The following is a 15,435-nucleotide window of genomic DNA, read 5'->3' as shown; positions in this document are numbered from 1 at the left end:
TACTGTTGCGTTCTAGTGGAGCTCTATATAAGCAGGCTGGCTGAACCCTTCAGTTCAGTTCTGTTCTGGCCTGTGAATAAACAAGAGCTGTTTGAAGAATCGCTGTGTCGTCTGATATGTACACCCACAACCTAACACAGCATATGGAATGAAATGTCCCTTGTCCCTCGCCAGACAGTCCCTAGCCAACCTTGACTGGTTCTAAGTGCGTACTAAAACATTTTGCTGGTTTTTAACATCAAGCTTGTAGTGTTTGTTTTAGCTGCTGTGGATATTATATATATATATATATATATATATATATATATATATATATATATATATATAATGTGCTGACCTTTGTATTTATTTGATTACGTTATCTGTAAACTGCCCTGGCATTTTTCTTAATGAAGAGCAGTATAAAACTGTCCTAAATAAATGAATTTTGAATTTTGAGGTGCAAGCATTTTGCAGCACTAATTTGTTATGACTCTTTCTTAGAATCAATGGTGCATAGCTTGGCCCCCTGACAACTGTTATTAATGAAGGTTTTCTAAAACAACAGTGGGAATAATTTGTTCTCTTGCTTTCCATTCATAAATCAGCTTTGCAGATGAAATTTCTTTAAAACACATTGATTTATTGTTAAAGGATACTAGTAATGATTGTCTCTCATGGCCAGCACCCTCAGGGAATAACTTGCAAGCAGGGCATGGGGTATTGGTGGAGGGAGGGCACAACAACAGCACATTTGATATAAAAAAGTGTTGGAGTAATCACACACTGTTGGCCGCGGCAGCCAGACCCGATTTCTGGGTAGCGGACTTCTCCGTGCGGAGAAGTTCCTCCTTTCGTCGATGGCGCCAACCCGGAAGTCCCCACCAGCCAAAACTAAACCACAGAAAGAATGTCCTGTGTCACATACAACTTGTATACAACTTGTACTAAACATTAGGAAGAGATGTGGAGTTTGAGGGAGCTTGAGGGAGACATACATTATTGGTGCTTGAGCAGTGGTTCATTAAATTCTGAAATGAAGTTAGTGTTTACTGAGGTGCTCAGTTCAACTGGCACTCAGCACATGCTCCAGAACTCATTGAACTCTTAGCTCTGCTCTACAGGTGACACTGCAATGAGTATGGGCTCTTTGCAAGCATAAAGAGAAAATGTATTTTGGTGCAGGCTGACTGCTGTCAGTGAAAGGGATCTGCTGTCAGTGAAAGGGGAGGCCATAAATTTAGTTGTGTCCTGATGCCTAATCTGGGACCTAAGGCATTTGCCAGCTGCTGACACAAATACACAACTCTATCCTGTCATTAATTAGACTTGATGATGTGGAACTTCCTTCTGCTTGGCTGGCCAAACCTACACATCTGCCAGTAACTTTAATCAATAACCTTTTGCATTCCATCAGGATAATGTCCTGCTCTCCACCTGGGGCACCACTCATCTATTATGCAAATATGGTATGGATTTAAAATACTCTGTGGTGATGGGTCTGTGGCATATTCACCTATATTTCCTAAGACGTCCCTCTCCAACTTGCGATAAGAAACTTCTGTGAGCATCTTCGACATCTGCTTCTGCCCTCTGGAATCAGCCTTATCCCATTATCACTTCCGACCAGTGGCAGGCAGAGCCTCAATCACCTTTTGTCTCAAGTAACCCCTCCCTGTGTGTAACAGAATCTTCGGCTGTTTCTTGCCAAAAGACTGAACAACATAGTTAAGGATCCCGGATCTATTCATTCTGCCAGGCTGCTCCAAGGGGAGAAAAGCCTCGTGTTCTCACTTCTCCTCCTTCTTTGATGCCACCCTGAGGGGGTTCTGGAAATTCAGATTAAAAATACGGTTGACAGTAGGGTGTATGGGTGACACTCTGCGTTCCCTTGTGTCAAGCTTGTTTTGTCACAGTGCTAAGAGGAGAATGCAGTCCCACCTTGCAATACAGGCAGCTGCATTTTGATTCTCCTCCCTTTCTCTCCACAGCTGCACCCAACACACCTGCGGAGAGGATGGCAGCTGTGTGCAGCCATTTATCCATCATGCTGCTGCTGTCAACTGCAGTCCCAGCAGCCAGGGGCATATGGAGTGTGCTGTTACCTGCGAAAAGGGCTTTGTCCTCCATGCCAGCCATGGGCAGCTGCTGCGCCCAGGACAGGTGGGTACATGGGGTTGTGATGTTATTTCACGCATGCTTCAGCAAGAGGGTAGATGGGGCTTCCAGACAGACCTTGCCACTGCAGTCCCACCAGTTATTTATCTTTCCCAGTGTACTCAGTAGATACATTGTGCAGGACTAAGGGGTCTTGTGGCAATGTTTCACAGGTGGTGGCTGTGATGAAGGAAACAAAAATGTGTGGACTTTATGGTTGTAAAGATAGGCTTGAAGACCTGTATGAAGCTTATCATCGTAGCTTCATGTGCTTTTTCGAATGGTCTCCAGTTATGATTGCTGCCTTTGAGCGACCCCTGTTCTCTCTCACTTTCCCATTCTTTTTCTCCAGTTACCACATTGCTCCCTGCCAAAAATATTTTAATGTTTGGCAAAGAAAAGAAACGGGGGAAAAAAGGCGAGACCGAAATATTGGGGTGGAAAGAAAAGAACTTCCTGCAAATGATAACTATTTGCAGAATTTACTTTGAATGCAGAAACTTCAGTTTCCTTTCTGCCAGACTAGGGTTCCTTTGCCATACAATCTAGTCGTGTTTTAGGCCAAATTGATCTCTGATGTAACACTGAGTCAGCTAGTGGGCTTTCTGAGGAGTTTAATAGACCCATTATAGTACAATAGCTAAGAAACCTTGCTGTGAGCTAGGTAGGAAGTGTCTGGTTCATATTTTGCTTCTCTCGTGAACTTGCCAGATAGGTTTGGCAAGCTACTTTCTGTTATCCACGGTGCTATCCAATTTGCATTAATGGGATGATGATAATAAAATGACCTGTCAACAGATTATAGAAATAAAACATATGAAATACTTTTAAAGGGTTAGATAGATACTAAGTATTACTATCATTAATATGGTCCAGCAGGAAATGACCAGTGATGGAAGCTGCCTTCTTCTTTGACTGATTTTTATTCAGATCAAATCACAAGAACGATAGACGCACAAATTCAACCTGGTGTCCCAAGCATCTAAACTGGGAATTGTGCCATCACGTGCCATTCGTTCATCGTCAGGAAAAGTGGCTGCCCATATGTGAAAAACTTACCATTTTATTTACAATTTGTTGTTGGTTTCAGCAACTGAGAGCCCCCTAGGGTGATACATGCAGCCCCTGAAAGCAGGGGTGACTAACCCCCAAATCTCCAACCCAGAGGCAAAAATGGCGTGTGGTATGGATAACAGACACAGCCGACCAGTGGCCTAACCCTGCTGTCTTTTAGCATAGCCTTTTGACCAAAATAGTTGCTATTCAGTCTGTTAAAGGCTTTTGAATGCCTGAAAGGGCAGTCCGGATATCACTGGGAAAGGAAGCCAGTCTGAAAAGAATTAAAAGGGATACTTGATCAAAATTTATGAAGGCCTGTCGGTGGCTTGGAAAGATGCATGCCTTAGGTGGTTCTACCCGGGTGGCTTGGTCTCTCTTCCATCTTCTCTAATGGTTAATCATATGACTCTCCAGTTAATCCAGATGTGGGCAGATGCAATTTGGATTGGGCCCTGGGTCCTCTCTTGCACACACTGCATTCTCGGGAGAAACAAAGTATCCTTTTTGCTTTAATTTTACACACACACACACACCCCCCCCCCCCAGCAAAATAAACCTGCCTCGTTTAACATTTCCATGTTTGGCACTCAAGCAGGAAACATCTTGGCAGAAAAGACTGCCTGAGGGCTCCTGCTCTTGTGCCTTGCTGTGGAGGAGGCACTGCTAGCATCACAAGTCAGGCAAGTTAGGGCATAAGTGCACAATGGGACTGGCACTCTTGACATAGGTCTCACTCCCCCCCCCCCCAATTAAATGCCTGGTGCAGGAAGACTCCTGGTCGTTACCAGAATTGCAGCAAGTGGGGAGAAGAGCTGGCTTTGTAAAATCTCAGCTTTCAGTTATGATTCTATTTTAACAAGAAAATGTTTCTAATGTGAACCTCCTGAATGTGATAATATGCTGAAAGTGTACAGGCAACCCTTTCTAATGTATTGGGAGTCAGAGGGGAGGTTGGGGAGGCAGGGCTTTCCACAACCGAAATCGACATGAATTATGCAAAATCGCAAAATCGCAGTTGTATGAAATGAGGGAATTATCCTAGTTTAACTCATTTTGTAAAACAACAACAACAACAGATCATTAGCTGACAACCACTTTTTCGCTTCCCATTATTTGCAAGCCTGAGGTCGGGGCATGATTCTCACTTCCACCTGCCACCAGCACTGCGTTGGAGTTTTGACTGATGTGGGTCAGTTTGGGGAAACAGTTCTCATAATCTGCCAATTGTCAGTGCTGTAAACCAAGACTAGACACCTGCCAGCCCAGAGGCAGAGGCCAGCCTCCTGGCGGTTCCCATCTGGACTCTGGCTTGATTCCTGAGCCAAGGACAGCTCTTAGATTGTTGTATCAGTCTTGCAACAATCAGCAGAAATTCACAGCAACCTTTCCCCTCTTTCCCCCCTCAGAAAGAAATTCTCTTGACCTGTAACTACGGGCATTGGGACAGGTCTGTGACTTGTGATCCCATCGACTGCCAGTTTCCAGACCAGTCACATGTCCTGTATGCAGAGTTCTCTTGCCCTAAAGGGACCACCTACATGAAGCGATGCTTCTTTTCCTGTATCAAGCCAGCAAAGCTGCAAGGTATGCTGATGAGCTTTACTTGACGACCCTTCTCTCTTAGGCAGCTGTGATTATGCACTGGAGCTTCAGAAAGTTATGCTCTTGTCTTTGCAAATAATTCTGTCTAATTTTCTGAGTGGGTGCTTCTTCTCCCTTTCCTTTCCTTCTCTCTCTCTCTCTTCACCCCCCTCTCCCTCTCTTACTTGGAGTCAGGAATGAGTCAGTGGCTGACCTGCCTGGACGATGGCCTCTGGTCACTCCCGGAAGCTTACTGCAAACTGGAATGTGACACTCCACGCCCGGTTCCCAATGCTAAGCTGCTGGTGCCCCGGTGCTTGCAAGGGAACCACGATGTGGGCTCTGTCTGCCGCTACAAGTGTAAGCCTGGATACCACGTGGCAGAAACCACAGAGGAGAAGCCCAGGAAGTGAGTAAATATATTATCTCCCTTTGCTATTTTCCCTGTTGCCTCTTCCACCTTAGCACATGCACTTCAGTCTTACTAGAGCGCCTGCTGGATTTGATGTTGCCACCGGAGTATTTGCACTTGGCCAGTGGGTTTGATGGTGGCCTGCTGGGAGATCTGGCGTTTTCCCCAAGCATACAAGTGTATTGTGAAAGTCAGCTTTCGTGGCTAAAATGTCAATCAACGCTGGCGTCCAAGAACAGGTGCAGAAGGCAAGGTGGAGGAGTGGAAGCAGGAGAAACTAAGGTCAGCCTTCTCTAGAGAGTGAGGTGGAAGGTAATATAAGCCATGACTTAGCCCAGAGAAGGTTTAGAATGGCTGGTACGGTAATTGAAATCACCATAAGGCTGTTTGACTTGCAAGGGATTGGAGTTAAAAGCTGATAGAATCCAAAAGGCTGTCCTTTAGAGCCAGAGTTATGGGATGATGTCTCGTGAGTCAGTGCATAGCCAGCTAAATTCTACTTAGACCAGATGCATTCAAATTAATGGGTGGTAGCCAGCGAGCCACTGTGGTGTAGTGGCTAGAGCGTTGGACTAGGATCTGGGAGGGCAGGGTTCAAATCCCAGTTCAGCCATGAAACTTGCTGGATGTTCTTGGTCCAGTCACAGTGAGCTCAGTCTAACTTAGCTCATAGCAATGTTGTGATGGGGAGGAAGAGAACCTTGTACGCTCCGTGTGAGCTCCTTGGAGGAAAGATGGGATACAAATACAAGAAATAAATAAACTCCAGCGGTTTTACTCTTGAGCATGACTAACACTGACAGAACCCAGGGTCACTTCTGGTCTTCCAGAAAATGTAAGAAAGTGAGATATACATATATATGAGTTGACTGTGTGTGTGTGTGTGTGTGTGTGTGAATGAGAGAATTGCTCTTTTTGGACTTGTCCATAGCATTTTGCAGCTTTAAGGTTGCAGAGGACTTTTAATTAACAAGACTTACTTCCAATAAAACGTTATGGCGTAATCTCCAGGGGAGGTCTAGAGAACAGGCCTTTCCTGCAGTGGCTCCCCATTTGTGGAATGCCCTCCTCAGAGAGGCTCCCCTGGGACCTTCATTGCATATCTTTAGGTGACAGGCAAAAATGTCTCTCTTCAATCAGGCGTTTGGCTGATGAACATTCCATCGCTTCTCTTTTAAACGTGTTTGTGTGAGGTGGCGCGCGTTATTCGTTTGCTTTAATTTTTGTTTTATTGTGTATTTTGTATTCTTATTTTGCGTTTTTCTGTTGTGAACCACCCTGGGCTCTTCGGATGAAGGGCTGTATACAAATTAAACGGGGTGTATTTTTGTAACTTTGTAAGATGGATAGCCATTGGGTAAGCCTAGTCTTGGTTGGAGGGGAGGTTGTAGCCTCAGTCTGCCCCTCCACGGGTAAGGTTAGGGGGCTAGGGCCATGCCACTCCACCAATGGGGCCCGTTTGGGGGATGCCCTGATTTGACCTAGGTCGTAGGACAGCCCCTACTTGCTGGCTCCCAGCAGGTGGGCAGGAGTGAAATGTGCAGGTGCTTACCTCAGTGCCTATGGCTGAACCTTCACATCTGTAACTCACTAGCATGTCAGCCTGGATAGCTCTGTTGGTTAGAGCGTGGTGCTGATAATGCCAAGGTTGCAGGTTCGATCCCTGCATGGGACAGCTGCCTATTCCTGCATTTCAGGGGGTTGGACTAGATGGTCCACAGGTTCCTTCCAACTCCACAATTATTTAATTGCTTTCAGTTTTCTGAATAATCAAGTTTTTTAAATATGCTGTGTGTTGTGTAGTTATTTGCACCTTAGGGAACAGGGTGGTCACGGGGCCTCACCACGCAAAGCCAAAACAGACAGATCCTCTCTTCCTTTCCCTCGAGTCTTGATTCTTCCGTCCTACCTCATGGAATCAGCTCTGTTATCCTCCAGTGCTATGAAAATCCAGTCCTTCCCTCTCCACCCCCTTTTTCCAATCCAAATGAAAAATCTGCCTTTGGTAAGAAAACAGTTAAAATAGTACATAAGTGAATTTATGCTAACCTTCATCATTTTTAAATGTCAAAACTGTACCTCTCCAGCTTCTTTTTTTAATGTAGAACTCTACCCTCTAAACACAACATTTATTTTTTCCCCTAACAATATTGTTTTTGGATAGAAAAAATGCTCACAATTACAAAATAGTGTGCGCATGAGTAAAATTTGCATTACTTGCTATCTTGACAAGTTTGCAGAATTTGGCTTTCATTGTGGCATAAATTTGAGTTTCTGTTCACAGTAAGCCTGCTTCATTCTCCGCCTTTTATGTCTGCAATTCTATACTTACTTTATAAGCTCTATTAAACTCAATTGACCCTATTTCTTAGTAGACATTGGATTGCGCTGGAAGGATGTTTCCAGATGGTGACCTTATATAGCAAATGAACACTTCAGATGTGATTTTTCTGTATGCACATTAATGTGTAGAATCTACCTGGGTCCCAAGTTGTTTAGAGAGATTTAACAAGTCAATAGTATTTGGAATTAGATTCAGAAGTAGGCAGACAGCCAGTGGAGCTCTTTTGACACTAACAAGATCTGATCTGATTTTGCTACACCTGTCAAAATCCTGGCAGCTGTGTTCTTAACCAACTAAAGCTTTTGGAACATCTTTAGACAGAGCCTCACATATAACGTACCATAGTAATCCAATCAGGAAGTTGCCAGGGCATGGGGAACTGGCTAGACTGACCTCTGTCCAGGAGAGAGGATGTACCAAGAAGATGGCACCCTGATGGGCTCACAACATAAAATCACAATAAAAAAAAGACAAACTATGTAATAAAAACAGGAAGAAAAACAAAGCAATAATCCCCCTCCCATCTTGATTCCTACTCAGATGTACCAAATAAAAAAAATATTGTTTGCAGGATCACATCCTATTCAAGGTTCGTTCATCTTTCAGAGCCAGAGGCATGTTAATCTGGAAGTAGGTAAACAAATTGTCACTTGAGGATCCTTTATACCAGCCGTTATTTGCCATTGGTGAACTTATTCTAGTGAACATAATGCCAGCCCAGAGCAGTGGTCATGCTGAATAATAACAAGAACATGAGCAAGCTACAGAGCCCCATGCCTTTGCACCAAAGGCTGATCTTATCCTCACCCTCTGTTTTCCTTTCTTGGTATATCCCTCTCCCGCCAGTAGGTCCCACATTATCCAAACATTGCAGTTGATTTGAAGTTAGATCATAAAAAGTGTAGAAAGAGGTGGATGTGGGGAAGGGAAATGGAAATGGAAATAATCAGCAGGGTGGGACCTGGAAATTCTTCAGAAAGGCCACTGTGGGTGAATGAGGATAGAGCTAGGATGATCAAGAGTGTAGCTTGGCTGCAGGCCACCCAACATTAACTGGAAATGTATGCAGCCCTGTTCATATTTTTGCACCAAAATAATTCCAGCGTCTGTGCCAACTAAACCCAAATTCTTTGCCCTGTAAACTCAACAGGCTGCACTCCAGCTAAATTATGAAAATCATCTTCTTCGTGTATGTTTGTGCTTGCAGAGTAAGCCTGCTCAGTTTGCATGATTTATTTTGAACACATGAAAGGGTTGATGGGTCCTGCGCCACCCAGAAAACCTTTAAAAATGAACAAGGCTGTAAGAGAAGATTCAGCCACTGCTCCTCTTGCCCCAGCCCTCCTCCTGTTGCAGCAGGCGAGACTCCACTTTACTCCACAGTAAGAGAAACCTAAATGTAAAATGTTTGAAACTGAGCGGAGTTTGGGCCCTCTACTCCCACAAACGCAGCAGTATAAAACTTTTATATCCTGCTTCCTAGCCAAAACAAGAGAAAACTTCAGGGAGGAAGAGATAGTAAGGAAAGCTTGTGGACAGAGGTCCCATCCTGCTGAAGAATTGAACCATTTTACAAACCCAGGACATCTTCATGGTTGTACTCATCTGTTAGCTGCCCTGGGAGCAGCTCTGCAGAAGGGTAATGCCGAAATCTAAAATGAAGCAAAAACTAAGGTTTGTCAGTTAAGATTCAGACATCAAAACAATTTGTCAGGGTTTTTTTTATGTGGAGCAGTTTACTTCAGAAACACACACACACAATTATACCCTTGATAATCATAATTTGGTCATTAGCAAACATTGAGAAAAGTCTAGCAGTTGTATACTCTTAGCTACCTTCATTGAAAGTACCAAAATAGAGGTTAAAAAAAATATACTCTAAGGGTAACTAATCTGCATTAATATGACTTAACTCACCCTGTGCTGAAGCCCTGGCATAAAAAGGGAGGGGGGTTTACTCCAGAACTATTGCATGGAGGAAAGGTTTTTTTTTAAAACCCTCACAGCACAACCCCAATCCTGATCCACAGATGCAGAAATTTATTCATGCATTCAGGGCTGGCCCACCCACCCAGCAAGCAAAGTGAGGTGACTGCTTCAGGCGGCAGGATTCATGGGGATTCACCCCTTATTCCTGATGTAGATCTTTATTCACCCCTTCTTTCCTGGTGGGTATGAGGGTACCATTTTGTGCTTCGCCTCAGGTGCCAAAATGTCTTGGGTCATCTCTGCATGCATTTCATACATTATCTAGTTCGGCCCATAGTCTACCATGAAGGAAGGGAATATTGCTGTAGACTGGGGGTGTTTATCTCTCTTGTAGTGAAGGGCGAGAGGTGTGTGTTTTGTGCTTTTGCTGTTCACTGAGAAAACATGAGAGACAAGGATACTGACCCTTAAGGCTACAGTTTTGTTTCCATCCAGTTTACCAGTAAATACCTCTCCTCTTTCCTGCTCCGCTGCTTGGAATCCTTGAATCTCCTGCCATTGGCAGATAATGTGAAGCTTTTGGACTAATTTATTGCCATCTTCCTTGGCACCTAAACCTGGCTACTGCAACTACACACTTGGGGGAGGGCCAGTCCCCCTGCTGTATGGATTGTGATGTTTTCAAGATTGATGTTGAGGCCTTCACATCAAACACACCTCTTGCAGTGCCTCATATGTCTTCCCGAGGCTTTCAAATTTTGCCCTTTAAATGTTGGAATTTTTTTAAAACCCTTGATTATTATTTTTTTGATTTATTTTTTTTGCTTTGGCTCCGCTGCTAATCCTAAATAAATGTCAGTTTTGTAGGATCAGAAGAAGTGGTCGTGGCTCTGTTACAAAGGAGGGTTAAGAGCAAAGTTTTTTAAGTCTCTCTCTTCCCCCCGCCGCTTGCTTCATCCTTTCCCAGTACCTCTCAGTAAACTGGCTGCTTAGCTGGCTATGTGAACAGGTACTTAAATCCCCTCCCTTCTCCCCAGACACAAACACTCTGTTTCAGGGTTAGGTAAGGACAAGTATATTTTGCAGGCACCTGAAGATTGAACTCAGAAGTCTACAAGTGTGATTGAACTGGAGAATCCCTGCTCCTCTCTACATGATCGCTTGTGTGCCCCACCCCCTCCAGATCTTTCCAGCTCTAGGGCTCCAGAACTTCAGAATACTTGAGAGTCAGAGCCTGGCTTACATGTAGATACTTTCCATATGATGAGCATCACTTGTAGGCAAGATCTCATAGAATCATAGAGTTGGAAGAGACCACAAGGGCCATCGAGTCCAACCCCCTGCCAAGCAGGAAACACCATCAGAGCTCTCCTGACATATGGTTGTCAAGCCTCTGCTTAAAGACCTCCAAAGAAGGAGACTCCACCACACTCCTTGGCAGCAAATTCCACTGTCGAACAGCTCTTACTGTCAGGAAGTTCTTCCTAATGTTTAGGTGGAATCTTCTTTCTTGTAGTTTGGATCCATTGCTCCGTGTCCGCTTCTCTGGAGCAGCAGTAAACAACCTTTCTCCCTCCTCTATGTGACATCCTTTTATATATTTGAACATGGCTATCATATCACCCCTTAACCTCCTCTTCTCCAGGCTAAACATGCCCAGCTCCCTTAGCCGTTCCTCATAAGGCATCGTTTCCAGGCCTTTGACCATTTTGGTTGCCCTCCTCTGGACACGTTCCAGTTTGTCAGTGTCCTTCTTGAACTGTGGTGCCCAGAACTGGACACATCTCTGCCTCTTCCTTTTCTGCAGCCACTGAGAGGTGCTTCGCTGTGCCCCTTTGATGATTGCCAAAGCGATCCCAGAAGACAGGGTGCCAGCCTTAAATGAGGCATTCCGGGGTCCATTTAAAACGGGGCAGTGGCAGGGTATGTAGAAATGCTTGAAGAATCTGATCCTTGCAAAGGCTAATGCAAACTACCTGATCTGTCCGATCTCTCAGACTAATGTGCAGACCAGAATTCAGCTATCCTTTGGATTTCACCTTTCTCTGAATGTTGTAATCCAGTTCTTGGCACAGATAAGTATCACAATGCATTTACAATGCCTATTTTCAGAGAAAGTATGTTCCAAAATAAACACTTAATTGCAGTATTCTCCCTCCCTCCCTCCCTCCCTCTGTGTGTGTGGGGCGGGGGGGGGTTGTTAATGGGACAAAGAGCGAACACATTAGAAAGTGACACATCCTGGAAATTGGCCAATGAATGCATCTTTACGTACCTTTTATTTTTCTAATGATGTTTGTAACATTCAGCTAGGATCTCAGATACAACAGAGTTCATTATATTATTTTAAGTTGAAATATTTCTAAGCTGCTTTTCTGTACCAAGTCTGCAAACAAAATACAAGCATAAGGATGCATTAATGTAAGGCTGTAAACATTTTAAACCCAAAATAAATCCAATGTTACATTAAAATCAGCCAGTGTAGAAACACATTTCTAGTTTCTTAGGGAGCTAGGTTTCCGCTCACTGTTTCCATTCGTATGGAAGCAGCTCTGGGAAAGAACAACAGTGCCAACCAGTGGCTGCATCAGATTCCCGTGGTGTGTGTGTGTGGGGGGGCTGTTTAGAACAGGAGTCAGCAAACTTTTTCAGCAGGGGGCCATTGTCCTTCAGAACTTGTGGAGGGCCAGACTATATTTTTTTGGGAGGGATGAATGAATTCCTATATCCCACAAATAACCCAGAGATGCATTTTAAATAAAAGCACACATTCTACTCATGTAAAAACACGCTGATTCCCAGATCGCCTGTGGGCCAGATTTAGAAGGCGATTGGGCCAGATCTGGCCCCCGGGCCTTAGTTTTCCTACCCATGTTTTAGAAGTTTTAAAGTGAATGTTTTGAACTTCTCTAACTCTACTTTCAAGGGACGCGGGTGGCGCTGTGGGTTAAAGCCTCAGTGCCTAGGGCTTGCCGACCGAAAGGTCGGGGGTTTGAATCCCCGCGGCGGGGTGCGCTCCCGTTGTTTGGTCCCAGCGCCTGCCCACCTAGCAGTTCGAAAGCACTCTCGGGTGCAAGTAGATAAATAGGGACCGCTTACTAGCGGGAAGGTAAACGGCGTTTCCGTGTGCGGCTCTGGCTCGCCAGAGCAGCTTTGTCACGCTGGCCACGTGACCCGGAAGTGTCTCCGGACAGCGCTGGCCCCCGGCCTCTTGAGTGAGATGGGCGCACAACCCTAGAGTCTGTCAAGACTGGCCCGTACGGGCAGGGGTACCTTTACCTTTTTAACTCTACTTTCTGAGTCTGATGAGTCTGCAATACTTGCAATTGGGTAGCTTAGGTGGCAGCTGGTTTCACTCCAGTACTCCGAGTCCCTGGTTCAAGAAAACAAGCCATAGTTGAGTTTTCTGACTCAGAATGATTCCTCCCCCCTTGACATGGGCACAGCGGGGGGGGCAGGGAGAAGCTGCCCCCCCTAAATCAAGTAATCTCAGATAACTCAGTTCGCCCCCCCAACATAAAGCTTGCCTCCATTAAATAAATATTGGCTATGCCCATGCCCCTTGATGTGCTTGATGGGTTGGGGGTAGAGAATAAGAACACAATGTAAGAAAGGATTTGAATATGTTCTTATTAGTTTCTAAGTTTATGAGAAACAAAATTAAAAAAAATTCCTTCCAGTAGCACCTTAGAGACCAACTAAGTTTGTTATTTATATGAGCTTTCGTGTAAATGCACACTTCTTCAGATACCTGAAGTTTATGAGGGCATGGAAAGGATGCTATCTGGTAAATGTACTGTTCTGTACTGAGTTGAATAGGATCCAGAAAGCAGCAGTCTGATTGGTCCTAGAACAATAGGATTCAGAATGCAGCAGTCTGACTGGTCCTAGAACAATGCAGCAGTATGATTGGTCTGCAGGAGCCACCCAATCCAGCTCCAGGTGGAAGTGAATCCGCAACCTGATTGGCCTACAGGAGAATCCCAGAATTAGCCAATCACATGCAACCCATTGTGTAAATGTATATAAAGCAATTATTTTGGGGAAACTTTCATTTCTCACTACTATGAGCTGAATAAAGAGCATGAAATCCACACTCGACTCCGAGTATATTTCATGTACCAATGATCAAACTTGGATCCAGTTGTTGGGGCCAGTGCTTTTTTCTGGGGGTACTCAAGAGTACACTGTATCGGCACCTTTCCCCCCAGATGTCAGAAGTCTGGCATTTACTGTAACAACTTCATGGTGAGTACTGGCATCTTTTTTTCTTAAAAAAGCAGTTGTGGGAGGGGCTAGTCTGGTCCCACAGAAAGGAACCGAATCTTGGAGAGAGTGCCTTCAAATTTCCACTGCTTACAGTACATATTCTCATTGTTTGTGTTCTTCCAGTTTCTTACGCCAAAAGAGTTTGGTGAATTTTTATAACGCTTCAGTCAGAATTTACAAAAAGCCAAGTCTCATACCTATGACCAATAGCGTTGTAAGACACATCCCTATGTTGCTGTTGTGGCTGCCTGTTGAATAGTGCCTGTGACTACAGGAATCATACCTGAAAATCTTTAAAAACTGTAAAACCTGAAAGGATCTTTGCACATCTCTGGGTGGACTGAAGTAGCCATTTCCCCTTTGCAAAGTGGAAAATGTGTATGGTTTCACTTGATTGGCTAGAACAGAAGCTGTTTGGTTTTCTGGTCTAGTCAATTTACATCTCATCTGAAATGACTGGGGCTGGAGCAGACTTCTGAACCTGTGACCTATCATCCACGTATGGCAACCCACAAGGGACACAAGGGATCTCATTCCTCATAGACATGACTCATAGACAGTGTTAGACTTGGTGGCTCATAAGTTACTCAGCCTAGACGAGGTGGGATAGCTGCCTTATTAAGAATTAAGAGGAAAGCAGGAAGGTTTTTTAATTGGCTCAGTGAGTGGATACTTTTATTATTAGGTGTTGGGATACTGCCAGGGAGACAAAGTCCATCATGACTCCACGTCGTCTCCGGACGTCCATCGATCTCCTGTAGACACGCAGTATCAGCAATTAGCGACATGAGCTCCAGAAATAGCTTGCCACATTCCAGAGCTGATGCATGCTCTATCAGCAGATAATGCACAGCGAAAGATGCACTCAGGAGAGCATTATTTACAAGTTTATTTCTGCGTTGATCAGAACAAAGAAAAACATGACTGCCTGCTTCAGTGTTCCAGCATAGAGAGAAACGAAAACAAAGACACAACAGAAACATCCTGTGAAACAGGAAATACACAGACTCTGTGACTCACAAAGCCTGCTCCCTTTTAAGGTGGAACGGAAATATCCTAACATCAGGTTCTCTCCAATGGGTTGTCGCTGATCATCAGAGATCATGGCCAACATAACCAACTGGTCAGAAAGTTTTTGAGTTGCTTTTAGTCATTGACAAGGATAAATTCAACAGATATTTCTTCTTGAAAAGTGTTCAGACTTAAGCGGCATTATTTTATTACTGCTTGATGCCCTTGGTGTATTTTCTGGCAGAAATTTCACTTTTCTTTACCAGAAATATTTGACGAGCTGGACAGAATTCAGAGATGAGCCACAGAAATGACAAAAGGCCTGGAGAGACTGACTTGATTGAGGCTCTGTTGTAAGACTCAAAGCTGTAGAGTTTTAGGTTGATGGAGGGAAAGGGACACAGTAACTGGCTGCAGGATTTCAAGGGATTTGAAGAGAAATACGAGAGGGGGCATTGTAGGGAAGGATGCAGTGGCTTCTTTGTGGGAATGCGATATTCTCAGGAAGCATGAGTCTCAGGCAGGCAAGGAGCCATCTCCACTGGAATGTCTAGGGACATAAACAATGCACCCCATGCTAAAGAATTCTGAACGACACAAGCTGAATTCTGTGACTGGTATAAATTATGCAAGACAAGCAGATTTGCCAAAATGTCTTGAATTTATATATATCTACTTTTCATTATCCTGCCAA

The 15,435-nt window shown here is 44.3% G+C and overlaps 1 protein-coding gene across 1 annotated transcript in view; it reads left to right on the top strand.

Moving 5' to 3' along the window:
• PAPPA2 (pappalysin 2) overlaps positions 1-15,435 on the top strand; it is a 128,570-nt gene that overhangs the window by 73,385 nt on the left and 39,750 nt on the right. Inside the window, exons 14-16 of the mRNA XM_083446232.1 lie at positions 1,971-2,142; positions 4,602-4,779; positions 4,972-5,185. Coding sequence (XP_083302358.1) covers positions 1,971-2,142; positions 4,602-4,779; positions 4,972-5,185 — 564 coding nt within the window. The remainder of the gene's footprint in view (positions 1-1,970; positions 2,143-4,601; positions 4,780-4,971; positions 5,186-15,435) is intronic.

The sequence above is a fragment of the Podarcis tiliguerta genome (genome assembly GCF_965153285.1).
Source record: "Podarcis tiliguerta genome assembly, chromosome: 6".
Taxonomy (NCBI): domain Eukaryota; kingdom Metazoa; phylum Chordata; class Lepidosauria; order Squamata; family Lacertidae; genus Podarcis; species Podarcis tiliguerta.
The sequence above is the reverse complement of the archived record's forward strand: the minus strand, read 5'-3'. Positions and strand labels throughout refer to the sequence as shown.